This window comes from Taudactylus pleione, unplaced genomic scaffold (assembly GCF_031769625.1).
Source record: "Taudactylus pleione unplaced genomic scaffold, aTauple2 ptg000110l, whole genome shotgun sequence".
NCBI classification, from domain to species: Eukaryota; Metazoa; Chordata; class Amphibia; order Anura; family Myobatrachidae; genus Taudactylus; species Taudactylus pleione.
The window spans coordinates 7,530,697-7,552,824 of NW_028284512.1; the positions used below are offsets into that span (position 1 = coordinate 7,530,697).

The 22,128-nt window shown below is 44.5% G+C and overlaps 1 protein-coding gene across 1 annotated transcript in view; it reads right to left on the minus strand.

The window, feature by feature from the left end:
- LOC148525200 (uncharacterized) overlaps positions 1–21,822 on the minus strand; it is a 42,399-nt gene extending 20,577 nt beyond the window's left edge. Inside the window, exons 1-4 of the mRNA XM_088471137.1 lie at positions 21,760–21,822; positions 17,618–17,809; positions 15,079–15,192; positions 1,141–1,234 (exon numbers count right to left, since the gene is read on the minus strand). Of these exons, the coding sequence (XP_088327263.1) occupies positions 1,141–1,234; positions 15,079–15,192; positions 17,618–17,809; positions 21,760–21,822 (463 nt within the window). The remainder of the gene's footprint in view (positions 1–1,140; positions 1,235–15,078; positions 15,193–17,617; positions 17,810–21,759) is intronic.
- Between the last annotated feature and the right edge of the window lie 306 nt (positions 21,823–22,128).

The window sequence follows — 22,128 nt, forward strand, 5'->3', positions numbered from 1 at the left end:
TCATCCATGTAATGGGCTATGCCGTGCCCCCCAGTACCGGCCTCAACGCACCAATGCAGAAAGGTGTTGAACCTATTGAAATAAGCACAGGACACGGAACACCCATAGGCAAGCACATGTCTATGTAGTATCCGTATCCTAGCGAAAGCTAAGCCGGCTATTGGTGGGTCGAGAAAGGGACCAAAACTTAAAACTGTCATTCAAAAACTGCGCTGTAACTGTGTCGGGATACCATGCGAGCCATTTGGCCATGGCATCTGGGTTAACAGGGGAAACAGCTTTAACTAGCAGACCCGGTGCCGGCATGGTTTTCTTGGGGGCCGGAGGAGCGCCAGGTTTCAAGCAGCTGGAGGCTGGGTGGGCATCGCCGCATTTGCTACAGAGGTGGTGAAAACGACATCGCTGACCAAACGAATACTGAGTAGAGATAAAAGCAAAGCACGTACCCTTACTATTACTGGACGGACCCGGCCGGCTAGCGCCTAATTTCCTTCGCTGGCATACCGCAGCCGGGGAAAATTTAGGTCCCTGAGTGACATCGAGCCAGACCACAATATCCTTGCACCCAAATTCGATAATGGGGAGCCTGACCTGCGTATGACAAAAGTCTTCATCTTAAGCATGCCATGCAACCCCTCGGCCGAACCTCTGCATACTATGAATAAGGTGAAAATACCGAATGAAATTGGGGTGTTCCGCGGGGCGAGTTTCCAAAAGCAGTACGAGAAGACAAATAACCCCGCCTGCCAATTAGAATGAGTCTGGAAAGCTTCCACACCAATACCGCCTTTGCCCTTAGCAGCTCGCAAATACTTGTGCATGCTATCAGTAAGGGAGAATACATCCACATAACTTCCCTTCCGTATTTTGTCTAATGCTAGGGTGGAGGCCCCTCAGGACCGCAGTGTTAGTGCAACGAACAACCCCTGCGTCATCACTGTCAGCGGGCGCTTTGTCATCACAGGGGGCGTGGTGATTACGCCGAGGCCTACTCATATGCCTGTCGGTCTAATCCTAGCGAATTTAGCTGCACACTTGCACACCTTGCAAGCTTTCCGGGAGGGGCTAGTGTCACTAGAGTTGTCAGAGGTGGAATAACTGACGTCGCTAAATGTAAATAAGAACTGGATGAACACTCACCAACCTCCTCCGTTGGGGGATCAGTGATGCTCACGGATCGACAAGCATCAGAAGTCGCCTCGTCGCCAGCAACACCATTAGGGATCGTCAGAATCTGCAAAAGAAGGCGCAAGACTCTGCAGAGCCATGGCAGGTTGTGGAACTCCAATAGAAAGAGGTGTGCCAGCCGGACCCTCAACCGAGATCCCGTCAGTCGCACTGACAGCCGCAGTGTCAATTGACTGCATCAGCGCAGCCTGTGGCGAGGAGCAAGCCAACAGGGGAGCCACTGCGTTAAATGGCGCTGCTTGCGCATTAGGAGGAAGAAAGGTAGCAAACATGGGGGCCAATTTAGTTGCCATGTTTGAAAACAGCCCCATTATAGCAGCTGGGTTGCAGGCAGGGGACACAGCTTGGCCATGTACAAGCATGGCTGCAGAAGAAGTCACAGGGGCAGGAGACTCAGGGAGAGTAGAAGTCGCAGGAGGCACCACAAGGTGAGACCTAGCCCCCCGCGGCAATGCAGGGGTTACAATCATTAGAGCACTAGGCCCCACCCCCCGCCTATACCTAATATGGCGGCCGCTAACACCGCTATAATAGCCGGGCCCCCTAAGATGGTGGCCGATATCATCGCCATTATAGCCAGCGGACCCCACCACACACCCGCCGCGGCCCGCAGCAAGACTGTGAGCGGTCGACGAGGAGGCCAGGGCATGCCCAACAGATTTCCGGGTCTGGGGTCACATGCAGTCTGGGCGTGGCGCCGGGAGACGCACAACACGTGACCCCCAGCGGGATCAGCCAAGGGGGTCAAGAACGCTGATGAGCCCGGCAACAAGGCAGCGGGGCCCGCAGTGGGTGGAAGCAGGGAGCGGTGCTGGGAGATGCGTGATGCGTGACCCCCTGCAGGAGCAGCCACGGGGGTCAGCGCTGCTGACATGCCCTGAGGCATTGCATTGGGGACAGTGGAAGCTGCCGGAGCAGGCAAGAAAAGGGTGGGGGGAGGTGCAGAGCCCCCCAGGCGTTCGTTCGTGGAAGAGGGAAGCTACCTGGGATCAAGCCGGCCAAGTGACACAGGAAAGGCGCAGGGAAAGTATGGGAGACAAAAGGAAGGTAGATAGGTAGATAAGGAATAGAAAAGGGTATTAAAGGATATATAAAGAGTAAAGGATGAAGGATATAAGAAAAGATAAGAGAATGTGTATGTTGCACTGTGCACACAGTACCTGAGCAAATGATTCCCAGGAAAGAGGCCTCAGGCTTGTAAGCCTGGCCTTACATAAGCTCTGTCCCTACTCCTCCCACTAGGATTTAATAGGTTGGGATCAACACAATGGTCACCACCCTGGCCAAAGCCCAGCCTCCTGGTTTATGTCACTCCTGGCTCATACGAGCCCTCCGTTATTCTAATGGTTGCAGTGTGTGCAGGGCACATGGGCCCCCGGGTCCAGGGGGACCCTGCACCCATATTTTTTTAAACTTACCTGTCCGTGTTCCCGCGTCGGGTGTCAGCGCTGCTCAGAACACTGGAAATGGCCGCCATGGCCATTTTTCCGGTGTTCTGCGCATGTACAGCAGACTCCGGGCACACTCTAGCTCTTACTGTTTAGTCATTTAGTAAATGGGAATGAATATTTGAAGTTAGTCAAGTATGAAGTAACAACCATTGTTGTGAGTGTTACAGTCCTGGCCCTTCTTAAAGGTATACCTTTAGGACAAACAGAAGTCAAATTCTCAGCTTTTGCTGACGATCTTTTGTTTTTTATTTCAAATCCATGTGACAGCCTAGCTCCCCTTCTTTCAAAATTAGACGAATTTTGCAAATTTTCAGGTTTTACCATTAATTACTCTAATACCACAATAATGGCTTTAAATAATTCTGTTACTAAAAATAGCTAGATTTTGGTAGATTACAATGGACAGATACTGATATCCCATACTTGGGGATTAGACTTCCCAAAAATATTCATAATCTGTATTCTCTCAATATCAAATATATTATAGACAAAGCTATAAAAGAATTGGAAGAATGGCAATACCTACAATTGTCCTATCTAGGTAGAGCAAACCTTATCAAAATGATTACCTTCCCAAAACTATTATATCCTTTAAAGATTCTACCAGCAGTTTTCACTAAAGCGGATATTAGACGGATTGATGCGGCTTTTAGACAGTTTATTTGGAAGAAATAAGAGACCTTCGTATTAGTTTTCAATTGCTACAACGAGATAATTCGGAAGGGGGAATTCATTTTCCAAATATGGAAATATATAATTAAGCAGCGGTTTGTAGACAAATCAAAGACTGGATTTCACGCTCCAGTTTGTATTCTAATTACTTAATAGATAAATATTTTTTTGAAAATACTAAACTGATCAGTTTCTTACATTTAAACAAATCTGAAATTTCTACGGAAGTATTGAATAATCCTCTTCTGATGTCGGTATGGTCGGTTTGACATACTGTTTGTAACAAGTGGAAACTAATTGCCTCTCACTCTTTGTTTCTTCCATGGCTGGGAAATGTGAATTTTCAGAATGGATTGGCTGAATTTTCAGTTTGTGGGATCTAATGGTTTAAATAAATTAGCCAATTTACAAATCCAGACACATATCGAGTGCTTCCCTTTTCTCAAGCACATATTAAATTTCCTTTTATACAGGTTCATAATTTAGCCTTTTTGCAGGCACAACATTACATATCCAAAGTAATTTCTTTTCTATCTCCCATGGACTGCATAAATCGGTTGGACATAGCTCTTCAAACCCCAGAAATTTTCAAAGGAGCGATATCTCTATTTTATCAAATACTGAAAACTCCTTATTACAGTGGATACAATGAAACTGATATTATTCGCTGGCAGAAACACTTCCCAAATCTCAGTGAATTAAAAATTCTAAAGGCACTTCTATATTCTAATAGAGTTCTTAAAGCCACCACATACCAAGAAATGTTTTTTAGATTATTTTATAGGGGCTATGTATCACTGTCTCGTTGTCATTTAATTGGTCTCTCTTCTTCTTCAATTTGCCCTAAATGCACTAGCTCTAAAGCCTCACACTATCACTGTCTATGGGACTGTGGACCACATTCAGAGTCGGTCGTAAGCGGCCGCTCGGTCGTACCCAGCGATGTTCGCTAAACTGCGCATGCGTAAGATTCGCAATGTGCGTGCGCAAACTAGCTGTTGTGATCGGAAATTTCTCTCTCCTTGAACTCAGCCAGGTCGTTTGAGTGACAGGATGAGGCGTTTGTGGGTGGTAACAGGGGAAGGTGCTTGTGAACCGGGGAATGGAGATCCGGACGCAGGCGTGCCTGACTATGCAAACGGAGTTTAAAGGGAGTGAATAATTAACAAAGTAGTGTCATGGCACATGTGACATGGGAGGTTTTTACACTGACTTGATCGTAGTGCTTAAGAGAGGGTATGGTCAACCTTAAGCTCTACGAGCAGCTCCGATGGGTCCCAATGGTCTCGATTAATCCTTATATGCCCGGAGATGACGTGTATTACGATCGAGAAGGGGGAGTGTTTTTAGTCTTACGGCCGCTTCTTACCCTCGATTGTCCAGCTAACGATCCCATCTTAACAATGCAACTTGCGAGCACTTCATTTGATTATCCGGCCTCCTTTTCCCTTACGAGAGAGCGGACCTAACGACCGACTCTGAATGAGGTCTTGTATCTCCATTAAAAAATTCTGGTACCAAATAAAACAACTGGCAATTTCAGAGTTAATACATTTTCTACCGCTGATTCCTGAATGGGTTATCTTTGGAATCTCAACAACAGATTCAAGGATTTCACCGGGGTGCCCGAAAACTGCTCTTGATACTCTCGGCTGTAGTGAGGAAATGTATACTCCAGCAGTGGATACATTCTTCCCCTCCATCTATACAAATGTTCAAAGAAATACTGTTTTACACTTTTAAAATGGATTGGATGGAAACATCATTACACAAAGAACAACGAATAGAAAGATTTTTTGAAATTTGGGAATCCTTTATTGACACTTTAAGTATATCAATTAAACAACAAATTCATAGCTGTTTTCGAACAACTTTATGGTATGAAACTAGAATGTTTCAGTTAGATCCTCCTGTTCAACTTAGTTAAAAAATGTTGATTGCGAGTGGCGGGATGGTGCTGCAGATGACCCTTCCCCTTCCCCTCCCCCTTTTTTCTCTCTTTTTCTACTTTTTCTTTCTCTTTTTCTATTTCTTTACATTATTTAAATTTTTGATTAATAAAAATTGACATATTAATTTATTACTTCTCATTTAGAACATGATTTATGTTTTTTGTATGTCAACAAATATACTACTGTATTAATATTCAAATGTTATAGTATGTATAACTAAAATGTTTGAAAACCAAATAAAAACATTTTGAAAAAAAAAGTATGAAGTAACAAAAAAGGGGTCTATTTATTAAGCTTTGGATGGAGATAAAGTGGACAGAGATAAAGTACCAGCCAATCAGCTCTTTACTGCAATGTCACAGGCTGTGTTTGAAATATGACAGTTAGGAGCTGGTTGGCTGGTACTTTATCTCTGTTCACTTTATCTCCATCCAATGCTTAGTAAATAGACCCCAAAGTTCCTGCACAATGAAGAAACAATCCTCTATACTCAAAATCTGGGTTAGATGTATCATACCTTAGAGAGAGATGACAACATTTTAAAATATATAAGAGAAAGTTAAATTTTTCTGGAAGTTTGCAAAAGAGAAAATGTCAAAAGTTTCTTACGCAAAGGTGCATGTTAATGGATTTCTTCTGTTTCTGTATTTTATTTATATTTTATTTTAATAAACTGTTTTGCATTTATATTCTTGTACGGTAATCTTTTTTTTGTATTCAACATTGGACTTTTTTGTCATATTAAGGGGTAGATGTACGAAGCTAAGCTTTGGAGAGAGATAAAGTGGAGAGAGATAAAGTACTAACCAATCAGCTCCTTTCATTTTATAGGCTGTGTTTCAAAAATGGCAGTTAGGAGCTGATTGGTTGGTACTTTAGCTATCTCCACTATATCTCTCTCCAAGCTTTGAAAAATCTCCCCCTAAATCCCATTTAATAAAATGTTGCCTTTGTGTTCTTAAATTCTTTATGGGGGTAAGACAATTAGCTGCAGGCTTTACTGCGCGGCATCAGCTCGGGGTAAATGCCCGGAGGTCATCAATCAGCAGTTAGCCCGCAACTAGCCCAGAGGCAGCACTTATTGCAGATTTCTGTGCACCCTGAGGAAGTCCGTCTATCCGTGGATCTCTAACTGAATAACTCCAGGCACTTCAGCCGGGAGATGAAGCAGGGCCTATTCATCAAAGGCAGAAATCTCTAAAATCCTTTGAAAACTGGAGTCTTATATAAATGAGATATAGTCAAGATCCCGACCGTCAGAATGCAAATGATCACAATCCCGACAGATCTTGAAGTATTGGGGGCAAATTTACTAAGAATCGAGTTTGGTCGAGATGACAATCTCGGGTGATTTTAGACATGTTTTGGCAAACTCGGGTGAGTTACACAGATATTCCTCTAATCTCACTTGTAAAATTTGGGCGAGTTAGCAAACTCGAATCTTCTCACCATTGGCCAAAATCTGAAGTACTTTTCACCTAAAACATACATGTTTAAAATTTACCAAGAATCGAGATTAGAATCTCAGGTGAGATGCCTGCAAACTCGCTGCCAAATTGACGTTTTAAACACACCTTCAGATCTGCGAGTTTTAATGAAACATTTATTAATTACCAGTTATTTATATAGCGCACACATATTCCGCAGCGCTTCACAGAGAAGATCTGGCCGTTCACATTAGTCCCTGCCCCAGTGGAGCTTACAATCTATATTCCCTGCACAGAAACAGACAAATCCCAGGTGCACAACTCCAAAGCATTAACACTATATATAAATGCAATAAAATTTTGCAATCAATAGAGGTTTTTAGCATAATCATGGCCAAGCTTATGGGCCTACCCACCATATCCAGGTAACCTCTTTCGGGTAGGTCCCTAACATACTAGGGTTCAAATCCAGAGCGCAGGACCCCCCAAAACTGGCCCAGCCAAGCTGCCCCAGGGCACCACCATAGTAAGAAAAGTGCAGTGTAAAGAGATAGTTAGGAGCAGCCGCAGCTGCATATAAAGAATGAAAATAAAAAAGTGAAGTACATATATATTAAACACACAGTGAAGGGTTAAAATGTGTTATAAAGGAAAATGTGTTATAATGCAGTACCCTGAGACAGATCAGCCAACACAATCCAGGGGGACCCACGCCCCAAAAATGAACCAAAGTTGCACTACAGTATATAACTTGTAGGACTTACCTAGAATTGTGCCTAATACAGTGTGCATATACATTACCATACTCCATGCTTTTAAACCAATAAGGAAGGGTGCTAGTCCAGAATGCGGGCGTCTCCTTTCCCTCAGAAGTGCAATAAAGCACATTAAATGGAGTATTTGGGAAAGATTTCTGGACTGCACAACCTGACTATATATATAATGGGAGGTGCTACCTGATGAGACTAATTGCAGGCACAGAAACAGACAAATCCCAGGTGCACAACTCCAAACCATTAACAATATATATAAATGCAATAAAATTTTGCAGTCAATAGAGGTTTTTAGCATAATCATGGCCAAGGTTATGGGCCTACCCACCATATCCAGGTAACCTCTTTCGGGTAGGTCCCTAACATACTAGGGTTCAAATCCCTATCACATGTACATGCACACACATACACACTAGGGTTAATTTTTTTGGTGGGAGCCAATTAATCTACCAGTATTTTTTTGGAGTGTGGGAGGAAACCAGAGTACCCGGGGGAAACCCACGCAAGCACAGGGAGAATATGCAAACTCCGCACAATTAGGGCCGTGGTGGGAATCGAACCCACGTCCTCAGTGCTGTGAGGCAGTTACGCTAACCATTACACTATCTGTGCTGCCCAAACATACACAAATCCATTTTTTTTCCATGTTAATTGTTATTTATTTTTCTGAAAAAAATTACGTGAGGTCCCCCCCCAAAACACACTAACCAGCCCCGGACATGCCAGCCTGTCCTGATACCTAAAATTACGGGGATCAAAATGAATAGGGTTCAACCATAACTTAGGTACCAGCACCTAGCTGCAGGGCCAGTCCTGGTTTTAATTTTAGGGGTAAAAAATTTGCGTAGGGGCACCCCTATAATTAAAACCAGCCCTGAACACTTTCTAGTGGGGGGCTGATGCCACAGCCAGGGGTGCAGTTTCACTGGGCCCCCAAGCTGCAGCATCAGTCCTGACCGCTAGTCAGCCCGGCCACCTAGTAGGATTTCTGCGGAGAACATCGAGGGACAAAAGGTGAGTATTGGCTTTTTTTTCCAGGTATTTCAATTGGAAACTTTATGTTGAGAAGGGGACGTGAACATCTGGCAGCAGGTAAGTATGTGTGTGTATGTATCTATGTATTAAAACTTTATTCTCACGGTGTGTGTTGTGTTTTTTGACACAATTCTTTACATGTGAACTACAGATACCAGTGGGCCCTTAATTCCCCGCATGCTGGTACTTGTGGTTCTCCAAGTACCAGCATGCGGGGGAGGCTTGCTGGGACCTGTAGTTCCACTGTAAAGACAATGTTATTTCTAATTTTACACTACACCTACACTATCAACCCGCCACCCACCACCCAGGGGTGGTGGGGATAGCCCAGGGCTATCAGCCTAGGCCAGGGGTGCCCTGGAGAGGGGTACCCCTTTATTGGTGGGGTACTCAACTCCCCAGGGATCCCTGGCCTGGGCTGGCTAGTGGTCAGGACTGATGCTGTGGCTGGGGGGCATGGTGAAAGGGCACCCCTGGCTGTGGCATCAGCCCCACACTAGAAAGGGTCCAGGGCTGGTTTTAAGTTACGTGGAACCTCACGTCAAATTTTTTCTACGTATATTTAAAACCAGCTCTGTCCCTGCTGCCTGGTGCTGGTTTGTAATTTACAATGGAACCCTACACAATTTTGTCCCAGTAAAATAAGAACCAGGACAGGCTGGCAAGTCCGGGGCTGGTTAGTCTTTTGGGTGGGGACCTCACGTCATTTTTTAAAGGAAAAAAACAGGTTTTTTACAGGTACAACACAAGCAGCCAGCACATGTCTCACTGATATGTGCAGGCTGCTAGCTCGGGAGAGATTTGCAGAGAGAAAACACTGCAATCTCGGGTGAGAAATCTCATCTTCACTTTCAACTCGGGTGAGAAATATCTTCACTTGCAACTCAGACAAGAAATCTCAATTTGCTTCACCATCGAAAAACTCACTTTCAGCTAAATTTGCAAAACCGAAAAAAAAAAATCACACCCGAGTGTTGGCGATGCAAATCGAGTTTAAATAAAACAAAACTCGACCAAACTCGATTCTTAGTAAATTTACCCCTTAGGGTTAGGTTAAGGGCCACCATCAGGGGGAGACTGCTGGGACTGGAGTCCCGGGCCCAAACACTGGCAGAACAGGGGTGGGGGGCCGGCCCCCTCCTACCGCCCCTGCACAGATGGCACTACCCCTTTGAGTGAAAAGGGGGATGCTGCTACCATCTGCCGCCACCAGCTTGGTCAACGCTACCTTGTCCCCATTAAGTGAAAGGAGGAGAGCCCGCTCGGGCTGGCCTCTTGTTCAATAATCCGCCCCCTTATTCAATAAAGTTTATTTTGGAGTCAGCTCGCATGGCATCATGACTTTTCACCGCTGAAAGGGAGAGGTTGGAGGAGCAGCAATGTGTGAGGAGTTAGGGTTAGGCTGCAGTAGGGGAGGGTTAGGGTTTTGCTGCAGGAGGGGATGGTTTAGATGGTTGGGATGCTGCTGTTGGGATTCTGACCGTCGGACGAAGTCCAGCCCAGTGAACTAGGGTATAGGTGACGAAACGCATTGAGGTGCTGTGCAGTTGTTACACGCAATTGTCTCTTCAAATAACTACCAATCTGAATGTAAGAGCTTTCATTTCTGTTATTTGTTTTCTCTTTTTTATGCTTTTGCTGCATACATTAAAAACTCATAGTAAAAATACTGCACTATGAGAGCGCTTTTTCTTCCATGTACCTACATGTACGATTAATTGAGCTTCCAACTGAATATATGGGGAGGAGCAGTGGGGACCAAGTGGATCTTTATAGAACTCCAGGTGTACCCTGATAAAAATACCCGCTAGAGACGGAATTCAGACCGTGAGGGAACATCACATTTGCTCCATAAAAATATCCCCCTGATGTGCTTTTGTAATATCTGGCTGAGGTACACATATTACTTACCTTTGGAATTTCTATATTTTTAAAATACTACACCAGAGAGCGCCTATTTCTCACTTTTTTTTAGTATATATATATATATATATATATATATATGTGTGTTGTGATCCTAATGTACAGGGAAGAAGTATTATCCTTAATTATCCTTAATCGACTGTGGAAGCCAAACAGGAGAAAGTACTTGTCATTTGTTGATGAAGACTTTTTGAGGCTAGTCCTGCAGATGATATGAATTGGATGGATGGATGGATTTATGAGTGTTGGAACACAAGAAATACCACTAGAAACATTTTTGATATAAGTAAATTCCTAAGAAATGGGAACACATTCAATGTGGTTAGTTTAGGCCTAGCCAACCTGCGGCTCTCCAGCTGTTGTGAAACTACAAATCCCTGCAACCCTACAACTAATTAGTTGGTAAAGCATGCTGGAACGTGTAGTTTTACAACAGCTGGAGAGCCACAGGTTGGCCAGGCCTGTTAGGTAATTCTTGCTGACTTTTTCAACATCCAGCCCAGGAGTACTTCGGAGAGGACGGTACAGATGGGTGGGGAGGGGCAATGCAAATCCGTGCTGACTGACCCTCTCTAACATTTTGCCAGAATTCCCGGCTATGTGTTACTGGGGACGGGGCCATGATAATGCGATTCATATAAAATTACTTCAACACTTCTTCATGGGGTGGGTGAGCACAGGATGCTAGAGAGTGGCCTACATTTCCAGGATCCAGGAGACCCCCCAAAATCGCGAGTCTGCCTGCAATTCCGGGAAAGTGGGTAATGTCTGGGTAAAATGGAACTGCAATGTAAAATATACATGTACACATAACTATTCTTCTAGATTTTTTTAAAGCAAATAGTTGGAGGACCAGGTACCTCCAATCATTTGGATGTGGACCCAATGCTGTGGCACCTATGAAGTTCCCTCCAATCTGATAGAGTGGGATATGATATTTACACAAACAAGCTTCCATGAGGAGCTATAAGGCTGCTGACTTACAGTCATAATCCATCTGGCAATTGTCTGCTGTGTTGTTGGTTATATATCTTCCGTGCACCATAAAGAACTAGAAGTCTTATGCAAAGATGAGGTTCTACTGAGATATGCAAGATGAGGTTATGCAAAGATGAGGTTCTTATGCAAGATGAGGTTCTACTGAGATATGGCTTCTGAGTTCTAATCATATCTAACCAATGGGCAGACCCTTCACCTCCTGAGGACCATTCAAGCAGTAGATTAGGAATGACAATGTTCTAGATCAATGTTCTAGATCATGTGGAACTTAAATACCACCTTGGGCTGGAAGGATGGTTTTGAAGTTTGATAGCAGTGTCATCATGAAAAATAAAGAATTAGTGACCAGCAAGACAGAGCTCCCAATTCAGACTGAGGATAAAGCTAAAATTAATTATGTTTTCCATGTAAAGAATTTGAGGTCAACAGATTCTAGTAGCTTAAAAGGTGGAAGTTGGAATGCTGGAGGAGCAAATTTAGGTCCAAATAAGCTATTGGCAGAACAGATAATGATGGAACCTGCAGGGGTCCATACGTTTTTGTGAGATGGGTGCACATAGGCCCCTCGATCCTGGGGGGCCTACACTGCACACCATGCACCAATATAATTATTATACTTACCTTTCTGGAGTCCCGCATTGGTCAGTTCTGCATACTGAAATCACTGGGAAAATGGCATAGCAGCCATTTTCCAGGTTATGTCATCACATTGCACGTTGCACAAAGCCTGAGTCTAGAATACTGCAGGATAAAAGGGAACCCGCCTGTAGACTGCACATGGGCCCCCTCCTCGCTTAAATTACCCCTGTTATAAATGGTTGAAATTACTGAATCTGTTGTGTGATCAATCTGAGAGAGATATACAGTATGACTAGATATAACAGTTATTAACTTCTGTGATAATAGGACAATAGGGCATGTTCTAATATAGCTTGGATATTCAGGTTTATTGATTATGGTTCATGGTGCATATACGCTCCATCTACTTTTCAATTTTAATCAATAGTGATTTCTATTCATTTCTGTATATTTCACACATTTATTTTATACAGATTACCCCCAGCGCCATCATCTCTTTAAAATACACATTTAGATGATCGCTCATGGGGTGGGAACGCTATAAAGAGAAGGCAGTGGGGCAGGTAAACTAGGACTGTGCATTTAGGATTCCCCACCTTATACTGGAAGAAAGAGTGATACCCAAATTAGTGCCCTCTCTGGGGATATATTTACAGCCGCTGGTGATTATTTCTCATGACACAGAACCTATACCTAAAAGAGGAAACTAATTGTGAACAATATTTATATTTTCCTCATATATGAAGTACAGTAAATGATGAACATAAATGATTATCTGTCTCTCCCATACCCGCTGTAACTGCCTTGTGTCTATTATGCCTAAGGACAGTGTACCAGCCACAGCTCTACCCAGTGCACATGGTAACATAAAATCATTGTAACCACGGTCACAAAGCTGAATTCTTTATCGCCTTCTGATTGGATGTACTTTATCAATGACAAAGAACAATAATGTTGTATCTTGTCACAAATACTAATACTGCTGATCCAACATAGGCTGAAATCATGGGTTGGTTACAGGATGCTGGCGCTCAGGATCCCATCAGTCAGAATCCTAATGCCAGCATCCCAACAGGGTTAGGAAACCGACGATTGTCGGTATATATCCTAACCCTGACTCTACCCCTAAACCTAACCCTACCTCCCCACAGCCTCAACCAAACCCTCTCCCGTAGCCTAAACCTAACCTCCCCCCAACAGCCTAACTGTAACCCTTCCCCTAGAGTGTAACCCTCCCCCTAACCCCAATACTTACCATTTGGATTTCGGTGGTCGGTATGCTGGTGCCAGGAATCTGACTGGTGTCAGGATTCCGGCATCGGCATTCTTAGCGCCATCATCCTTACCACTGGGATATAAATTACATCCGGAAATCAGTGCTATGCCCTCAGAAGGTCACATTTATGGGTGATAACAAAGAAATGAACATTAATCATGGACAGATAGTCATTACACCATACAGAATATAATTTTTTTATTATTAATAAATGGAAATAGTGCAAATATCAGCAGCTCACACAGTATGTAAAGCAGAAGCCGGTGGAAATTGGGTCCGGCCTGCGGTGGGTGCAGGAGGCTTGCACAGTGTCTGTAGGGACATACAGAGGTGGAGGGAACATACTATGTCTGACAGCTGAGGGGTGGGGGTGAGCCAGGAATTATTGCAGTGATCACTATAGGCTTCCTTTCCAGGCCAGATTCCCCTTTTATAGTAGACTCTTCTGTGACTCCTGTTCCCATTTAGACCCGACCTCATCCTCCACTGCCAAATGCTCCTCTGCTCTGCAAGATGAAGGCAGAATCGTTTTGTTATTAATCAGTAATGTTTATATTTATATATTTAAACTTTGCTAAAGTCGGATTCTTGGTTGGTTTTGCATCGTTTTTTACTTTAGTAAATCTCCACTTTGCACACAAGACAGTAAAATGCACAGAATGCAAAATCAACCAAAATTTCTTCTCTCTCTATCTTACACCTGTCGAGCAGACAATTTATTACATGGGACTAGATTATAGGCTTGTTTATATCTGTGAGTTATGAATACAAGTAGCCAATCATTGAATTAGGGCAAATAATGTATTCTGTAATCTGATAATACTGAACATTTATTTCCTATTAGTAATTTTGTTGGAATATTGACCATAGATACATCAGTGTCACTATAATGTGGTATATTGTGTTGGGGTGTGCACCATTATACATATCCTGTACATGTTGTGATTAGGGTGTAGAGATGGTGGTGACTGGTGGACCTCAGCAAATACAGAGTTGTGTACACAGCAAATCATTCTACAATCTAAATGTTATAATTTAATCAAATACTTTAATAGATTTGATTGTATATAAAAATATTACCTCTGTTGTCCCAAGTGTTTGAAGTACAGAATAACTGTTGCTGCAGCTAACATGCCAGTTTTATAGAATGCCGAGATTATCCGGGTGCAAAAGGTAATGCTGCTACAGACTTGAGGAGGACACAGCAATTTTATTAGTGACTCCAAGAGGACACAGCGGATGTTATTGGTAACTTGAGGACACAACAGATGTTGATAACTTGAGGACGCATCAGATGTTATTTGGTACTTGAGGAGGACACAGCAGATGTTAGTGACTTGAGGAGGACACAACAGATGTTATTTTGTTCTTGAGGAGGACACAGCAGATGTTATTTTGTTCTTGAGGAGTACACAGCTGAAGTTGGTGGAGGACACAGTAGATGTTATTTGGTACTTGAGGAGGACATAGCAGATGTTGGTGACTTGAGGAAGACATAGCAGATGTTATTTGGTACTTGAGGAGGACACAGCAGATGTTATTGCTGTGATTGTTGGTAAATAGCAGGTGTTATTGCCGTAATTGTTGTTAATCAGCGGGTGCTATTGCTGTGATGTTGTTAATCAGCAGGTGTTATTGCTGTATTTGATGTTAATAAGCAGATGTTATTGCTTTAATTGATGTTAATAGGCAGGTGTTATTGCTGTATTTGATGTTAATCAGCAGATGAAAATTGCTGTGATGGAACCAGGCAGGATGTTATGCCGATCACTGGCTGTCCATGGTTTTCCACCGGTCACTTACAAACGAGTAGCCCCGGAACCGGCGCTCCTCCACCTCAGTTATTGGTGGCTCCCGTGATGCTTGAGGTGGTACCAAGTCATCCAGTTTATGATGTTTACAGATGGTAACTGGGGTCTATGAAAAGGAGACAAATCAGATCCATCATGTAAACACAAAATAAATACACATCTAATTGGGCTCTGTGGGGTCTAGTTACTAAGCAGTGTTATGAGACAGAGTGAAAAGTGGTAAGTCTGTGATAAGGTGCCAGCCAATCAGCTCCCAACTTCCATCCCACAGGCTGTGTTTGAAAAATGATAGTTGGGAGCTGATTGGCTGGCACCTTATCACAGACTTATCACTTTTCACTCTGTCTCCTAACACTGCTTAGTAACTAGACCCCTGTGTCACTGTGTCATAATAAAGAATAATTAGATAGTGTGCAAACTATGCTTACTATACTATATTATGCTATACCTGCAGGTTGCATGATTATATAAGCAATCAGTATATTAATATTAGATACTACTGTAACCAGATATATGTATAACAGTAACTAGATGCCTCACTGACTTTGGGTTGCTGCATAATTACTTTGTAGTCTGGTTTTAATGTCAATGCATGTTGCATGTGAAAGGAAGAATATTGCCATAGGCAAAGGCATGGTTTTTTTTGGGTGCCTGGAAACCCACTCTCCAGCCCACACCATGACATACTTGCCGACAATCAGCTCCCTCCTTCCGGGAGGGAGCTGATTGTCAGCTAACAGTGGGGGGCGTGTCTGAACATTAATCTCAAATTGGGGGCGGAGCCAGGGACCCACGCGATCGCATCATCGTGGCCCCGCCCCCTCTTTACAATGCCGTTAAAAGTAACATATACAGCTAATAATAAACATATACTGTCCATGTGTTTGCAATTGAATTTCAAAAACATTCCATAAAATATTCTCATTCTGCATTTGGCCACAACATTTTCACTGCAGTAATTTAGCCATACTGTGGGCCTGATCCAGCAAGGATGACAAGTAAGAGATTGCATGTACCTGTCCGCTGCGAGAATATGCTAATGAATGTTATCTCAATGCCATCGCACAGCCAGCATAGAGACGCCCACTACCGCTACCGAGTAACATCGGCCCCTCGTGCACAATTACAGCAGGTCTGACCTTACTCAGATATTGCTAACCTCGTTGCATGCAGTATGTACACAAGCTGTGTATGTCGTCGCAGTGGCTAATTTATGCACGCCCATGCAAATGGACAGACATGCCTGCGTTTCACCAACCACTTCGCCATCACCACCCCCAAATGCTCACCGCCTGTCACTCACTCTGCAATGGATTCCTATATGCGTAGGTGATCGCGGTGTGATCGCAATGCTAACTCATGCAGTGCATGCGCAGTACGCATCATCGGCCGATCTGCATACGCTGTTTCAGTTGCGATCCATAATGAATCAAGCCCATTGTCCCTCTAGATTCGCATTTGTGTGACCATTTGTGCAATGACATTCATCTCTCCTGATCACCAGCATTGTCTATGAGATAATAGGACTGTATGACGGAGCACATATTGTGTACATTCCTATATTGTACATATACTTACGGGCTGCATTATGAATGGGGGAGATGTCCTGCCAGCCTCCAGGTCTTCCCAGTTAATGGGCAAGAAAAAATTATGATCTCTGATGTTGATATACAGGTGGTGCCTTCTTTCTGGGGACTTGCATAGGAACTAACAAAGGAATAAACAAAAAAGTATAGAGTGTTAATGGCAGATAAGCACTAGCTGACCAATGTCATACCTTTTCCTTATGATACTTTATTCTCAGGATGACGTATAAAATATTACATTTTGTTTTACAACTACATTTGCTGGCGGCTTATGCAAGGTAACAGCTATTCTTCTAGTAATATAAATATTTGTAATGTTACTTATCTGTCTCTATTGTTCCATAACATATGACCTGCTCGCTTTCTTATTATTTACTTTCCTTACATAATATGGAAGAACAACGCTGACCCTGACAGGGGGTTACCCAGGTTTGGGCAGCTATTTGGTTTGGCTCTGTCCTCTACCCCATTTGCTAAGTGCTACCCTTTTCCTGCGGGTGCGTGCTGACTGCTTGTGTTGCAGTGCCAGCTCCCTCACAGTGTCAGGATCCGGATGCTGCACTTAATACTACAGTGCAGCACCCGGCTCCTGTCACTGTGGGGGAGTGTCAATCTGCACCTTGGTGTCACCCCTCGGCGGGTGACACCCGGGTGCAGTCCGCACCCCCCATACCCCCCTTGTGACAACACTGTCAAAGCCTAAACCAATTACAGCTTCATGATAGCTCCCTTTAAATTGGGGCAATCTTCTCGGGGCACATTAGTCACCCTTGCCACCTTGGTACTGTAGTTACAAATGAGAGTTACAAATGAGAGCTATAACTAGGTGGCGGTATGCTGACTGCCTATGCTAGTATTAATGTATGTTCTCAGACCTGTGCCTTATTTCCCCTGTGACTGTATAATCTCCTGACCCTGTGATAAGCCTGTATACTGCATACTCACTCGCTTTAGGATGTTAGTGATGCCAGGACTGAGTTCCTTTGGGTAGACTGGGTTATCGTTGAGGACAGATTTTATAACCTCAACAGTCTCTTCACCACAATAAAAGGGTTGATCTCCTGTGGCCATCTCAAATACCATGACACCCAAGGAAAAAATGTCTGCCATGGCATCATACGGATTCCGTCTAAGCATCTGTGGAAAAACAGATGATTAGTACATTGTCCGACCTGGCAGGAGGCACCGGGTTATGCTGACACCTCTCCTTTTTGTGCATATTGAAACATCTGATGGATGGAAGAATATCAATGAACATATACAGGCAATTACACAGACAGCATTCAGCTGAGGGTTTATGTGAGAGAAATCAATTACTAAATTAAAATACTGTTATTATGATAAATAATGACCGTGTATATTATACTAGAGAGCCAAAGCAAACACCGAGGCAAATGAGGCAATCACAGCAATAAATATGGAGAAAGTGAATTGGTTACTGTTATATAGGAATATGATCAAGTACATAAAGCTGTGGTGCCCAGTAGAGTAGTCAGCAGTTGGTATAGATGGAGTTGCAGTGTGATGCTGGCACATTAGTGGGTGGAGAGACTTGGTGGCATTACTCGTCACTGGAATCCTCTGTGAATGATGGAAGACAGAAGACACAAGTGACGGGGAAGCTACTGATACTTTCAGCCGCTTATGTCACAGGAAGTGCTGGATAAGCTGCAGCGTGCAGAAGTACACCTGGGGGATTGCAGAGGAAGGACAGCTTGGCCATCTTTTTGGAAGCTATTTAAATATGGAAGTGGGAACATCAAGAGGGGTGAGAGCTCCATGACTGAATGTACCACAAGGTGATAAGACTCATTTGGGGAATGAATACCCTGTGGAAGCCATTCATACACTGTACTGCCTACTATATATTGTTACTGAATCATTCCTGGTATAGGCTTTTACTTTTTGGTAAAAGGTTTTTATTAATGTAAAATCACTCATCTACTAAGCTCTCACCCGCACCTCTCCTCCCTACATCTCCAGCCTCATCTCCTCACATGCTTCCTCCAACCCTCATCTCTCTGCTAATCTCCCTGATCACCACTTCCCACTCTCACATTCAGGACTTCTCCTGAGCCTCTCCTAACCTCTGGAACTCCCTCCCTCACTCCATTAGTGTTTCATCTGCTTCCCAGCCTTTACGCCTATTGTTTTCATTCTACCCTACTACCCTCCCTACTACCTCTACAGTCTCTGTCCATCTCTACTTTACCCTCTGCCTCTATTGTGTCCACCAATATCCCCTATAGATCATAAGATCATGTGAGCAGGGCCCTCTACCCTTTTTTCAATCCCTACATAATCATGCTAATTGAACATTGTAATGATTGGGTCTATTCGTAAATAACAATGTTCCCATGTACATTAGCATTCCATGTCGCCGCACATCACAATGATAACCTCTTTCTCTGGCCAAAAACTCCACTTCACTGCCTAATAATTTGTTTGCAGTTGGACTGGCCACGGCCTCTTAGTTGAGACGAACATTATGAGACACCATAGGGTTGCTCAGAAGTTCAATTCTGGGACCGATGTTGGGGCTATTGTATGTAAGCAGTGGATCCGAGACGCCGGCCGGTGGGCATCTCTGTACTTAAGACAGCGGCAGAGTCATTAACATATTTTCACAAGTCCGATGCATACGAAATCTCAGTTACAGTATGAATACAGTATGAATGCAACAGCTGCCAGCTCTGCATCAGCCCCTATGTAACATTATTTACTTGGATATATTATGATTTAAAAGGCGGGTTGAACTGCGCTCAAGCGTAATGGTGGTAGGCATGTTCCAGTGTGCTGTGGTGGTGGTGAGTGTGTGGGGGTAGATAAATGGGGGGGCGGGTGTTGGGTGGATGGTACGTGGGGTGGTGTTGGTTTCTAGAATGTGTATGTGGGTGTGTAATGGTTCGGTGGAGTGCTGCACCTTTGTGCGGGAGTACCGCGTCCTGCACTGGTTAGATTGGTGATAAGGGGGGGGTTAAGGTGCGCTCTGCCTTGGTGTTATGGTATAGTAGATGGGTGTAGTGAAGTGAAAGGGGAGGAGATGAGAAAGGGGGGGATATGTAAAATACATTTTATTTCTCCCCACCTTTCTCATCTCCCCCTCTTTCACTTCACTACACTTGGATATATTAGTCTGTACTTATATAATTTTGTGTCACTTCTCTTCCTCTTAAAAATATTCTTCTGGACTGTGGGTCTGATTCAGAGATGGACCCTAATGCTGCCATGAATGTGTACACAGCGACTGTGGAAGAATATGTAAATGTCACAGTCACCTAGCTTTGTAATGAGACGCCCACTGGTGACTTCACAAATCCAAGTACTGTACAAAGACCCAGCATTAGTCATAGATCAGTCCATTATTGGGAATCCTAAGTAACCTTATTGTCACACAGAGGCCCTCATTCAGAGCCGCTCGCAAAAAGCGAGCGCTTGCTCTGAATGAGGGCGGCCGCTTTTGTTTTGAAAGGCGGCCTCCTGGCCGCTCGCTAAGCTGTGGGTTACCACCCACAGCTTTAGCAAGTGACCAGGTGATGGTCATGATGGTCGAAACCATCGTGGCCATCGGGGCTTGCGAAGAGACCCTTGCGGTAGGGTCTTGTCTAACCCAAGCCCCAGGTAGCTTACTGCTCTAACAGAGCAGGAAACACCCTACTGACATCACTGGTGATGTCAGTAGGGCCGCCGACAAACGGCAGGTGTTCCTTCAGGAACACCTCCGTTTGTCCGGCCACCCCCCACCCCGCCTACAAAACAGGGCGAGCTGTCGATCAACATCGACAGCCGCCCCTTTTGTAGCGAGCTCCGGAGCGAGTGAATTTGTCACTTGCTCCGGGGCTTGCGCACGCGCACTGTGAGCGCTGCGCGTGCACAGGCACTCACCATCGGCCCGCTTGCGAGCACAAAGCGCTTGCGAGTGGGTCTGAATGAGGGCCAGAGTGTCCACAGCAACTGAGACTCCGTAACCATTTTTCTGCATATGGGATCACAGACAGTGACATGCACTCAAAATGGTCGCCAAATGCCTCCCCCTTTACTCCCCCTAAATGTTCCCGGCCTGCCAATCACACTGCAAGAAAATAGTCGCTCCAATCGCTGGCGGTAATGGAACTTGATACATGTGCAGATTCCAATAATCCCTCAGTTGCGTAAACATCTGCATTGCGGTCCTGATCCAGAGTAATATGCAAACCCGATGGTATGTGTACTACTCCAATGTTAGAAGACTGATGCATGTGCAGGATCTGTACTACACAGGCGCCAGTCTCTACTGCAAGATCTCTCACAGTTCCCGAAAGCTAGAGCCTGATTCACAGTCTGCGGCCATATGGGGGCGGGGAGTAGGTGGAGCCGGCCTCCATGTCTTGTCCCATTATTTTAGGAGTGGCGAGGCCAGGGTCTGCGTTTTCCAACACAAACTTCCTGGCCTCGACTATACAGCTGCTACGGGCAATCTGAGTTACTCAGATTGCAGGTGGTCTTGAAGAAAATCTGATGCTGCATCTTAGGAGACAGCACTTGTATCTGCGATGCTGTCATGAGGCCTCTATATACACCAGATGCTTCCTGCTGCATTAGTATATCAGTTGTATGGTATTGCACAACTAATTCCCTGCAGCTTAGCAATACCACACAATGCTGGCTCAGGCCCTGCATCCATCCCTGACTCAGACCCTGCATCCATCCCTGACTCAGACCCTGCATCCATCCCTGACTCAGACCCTGCGTCCATCCCTGACTCAGACCCTGCATCCATCCCTGACTCAGACCCTGCGTCCATCCCTGACTCAGACCCTGCGTCCATCCCTGACTCAGACCCTGCATCCATCCCTGACTCAGACCCTGCGTCCATCCCTGACTCAGACCCTGCATCCATCCCTGACTCAGACCCTGCTTCCATCCCTGACACAGACCCTGCGTCCATCCCTGACTCAGACCCTGTGTCCATCCCTGACTCAGACCCTGCATCCAACCGTGACTTAGACCCTGTGTTTAGATATCATTAAGAACCAAGATGTTTTCCGATTAATAGTGAAATGGAGATACAGTATGAGAAGCCTGTAGACAATGAATCTGTTACTCACCTCTGGGGCCATGTAACCCACCGTCCCGGCAGCTCCGACCATCTTCTGGCCATTGGTGTCCATTACTGCAAGGCCAAAATCACCAATTTTGGCATGGCCAACTGCATCCAGGAGCACGTTCTCCGGTTTGATGTCCCTGCGAGGAGAATGAGTGTAAGTTCTGCCTGTCAGACAACTACCAGCTGTATAACTTTGTTTGTTACAGAGAAAGATTCCCAGAGACACAATAAGAACCATGTCAGCGTCACAGTGGGAAGAAGGGATCAGTGATGTACTGTATAACATGGTGACTGTAGGGAGGCAATCACTGTGACTGACAGCTGCATAGATTCACTATGGGGCCTATTTATTAGTTATCAGGTTTTAGAC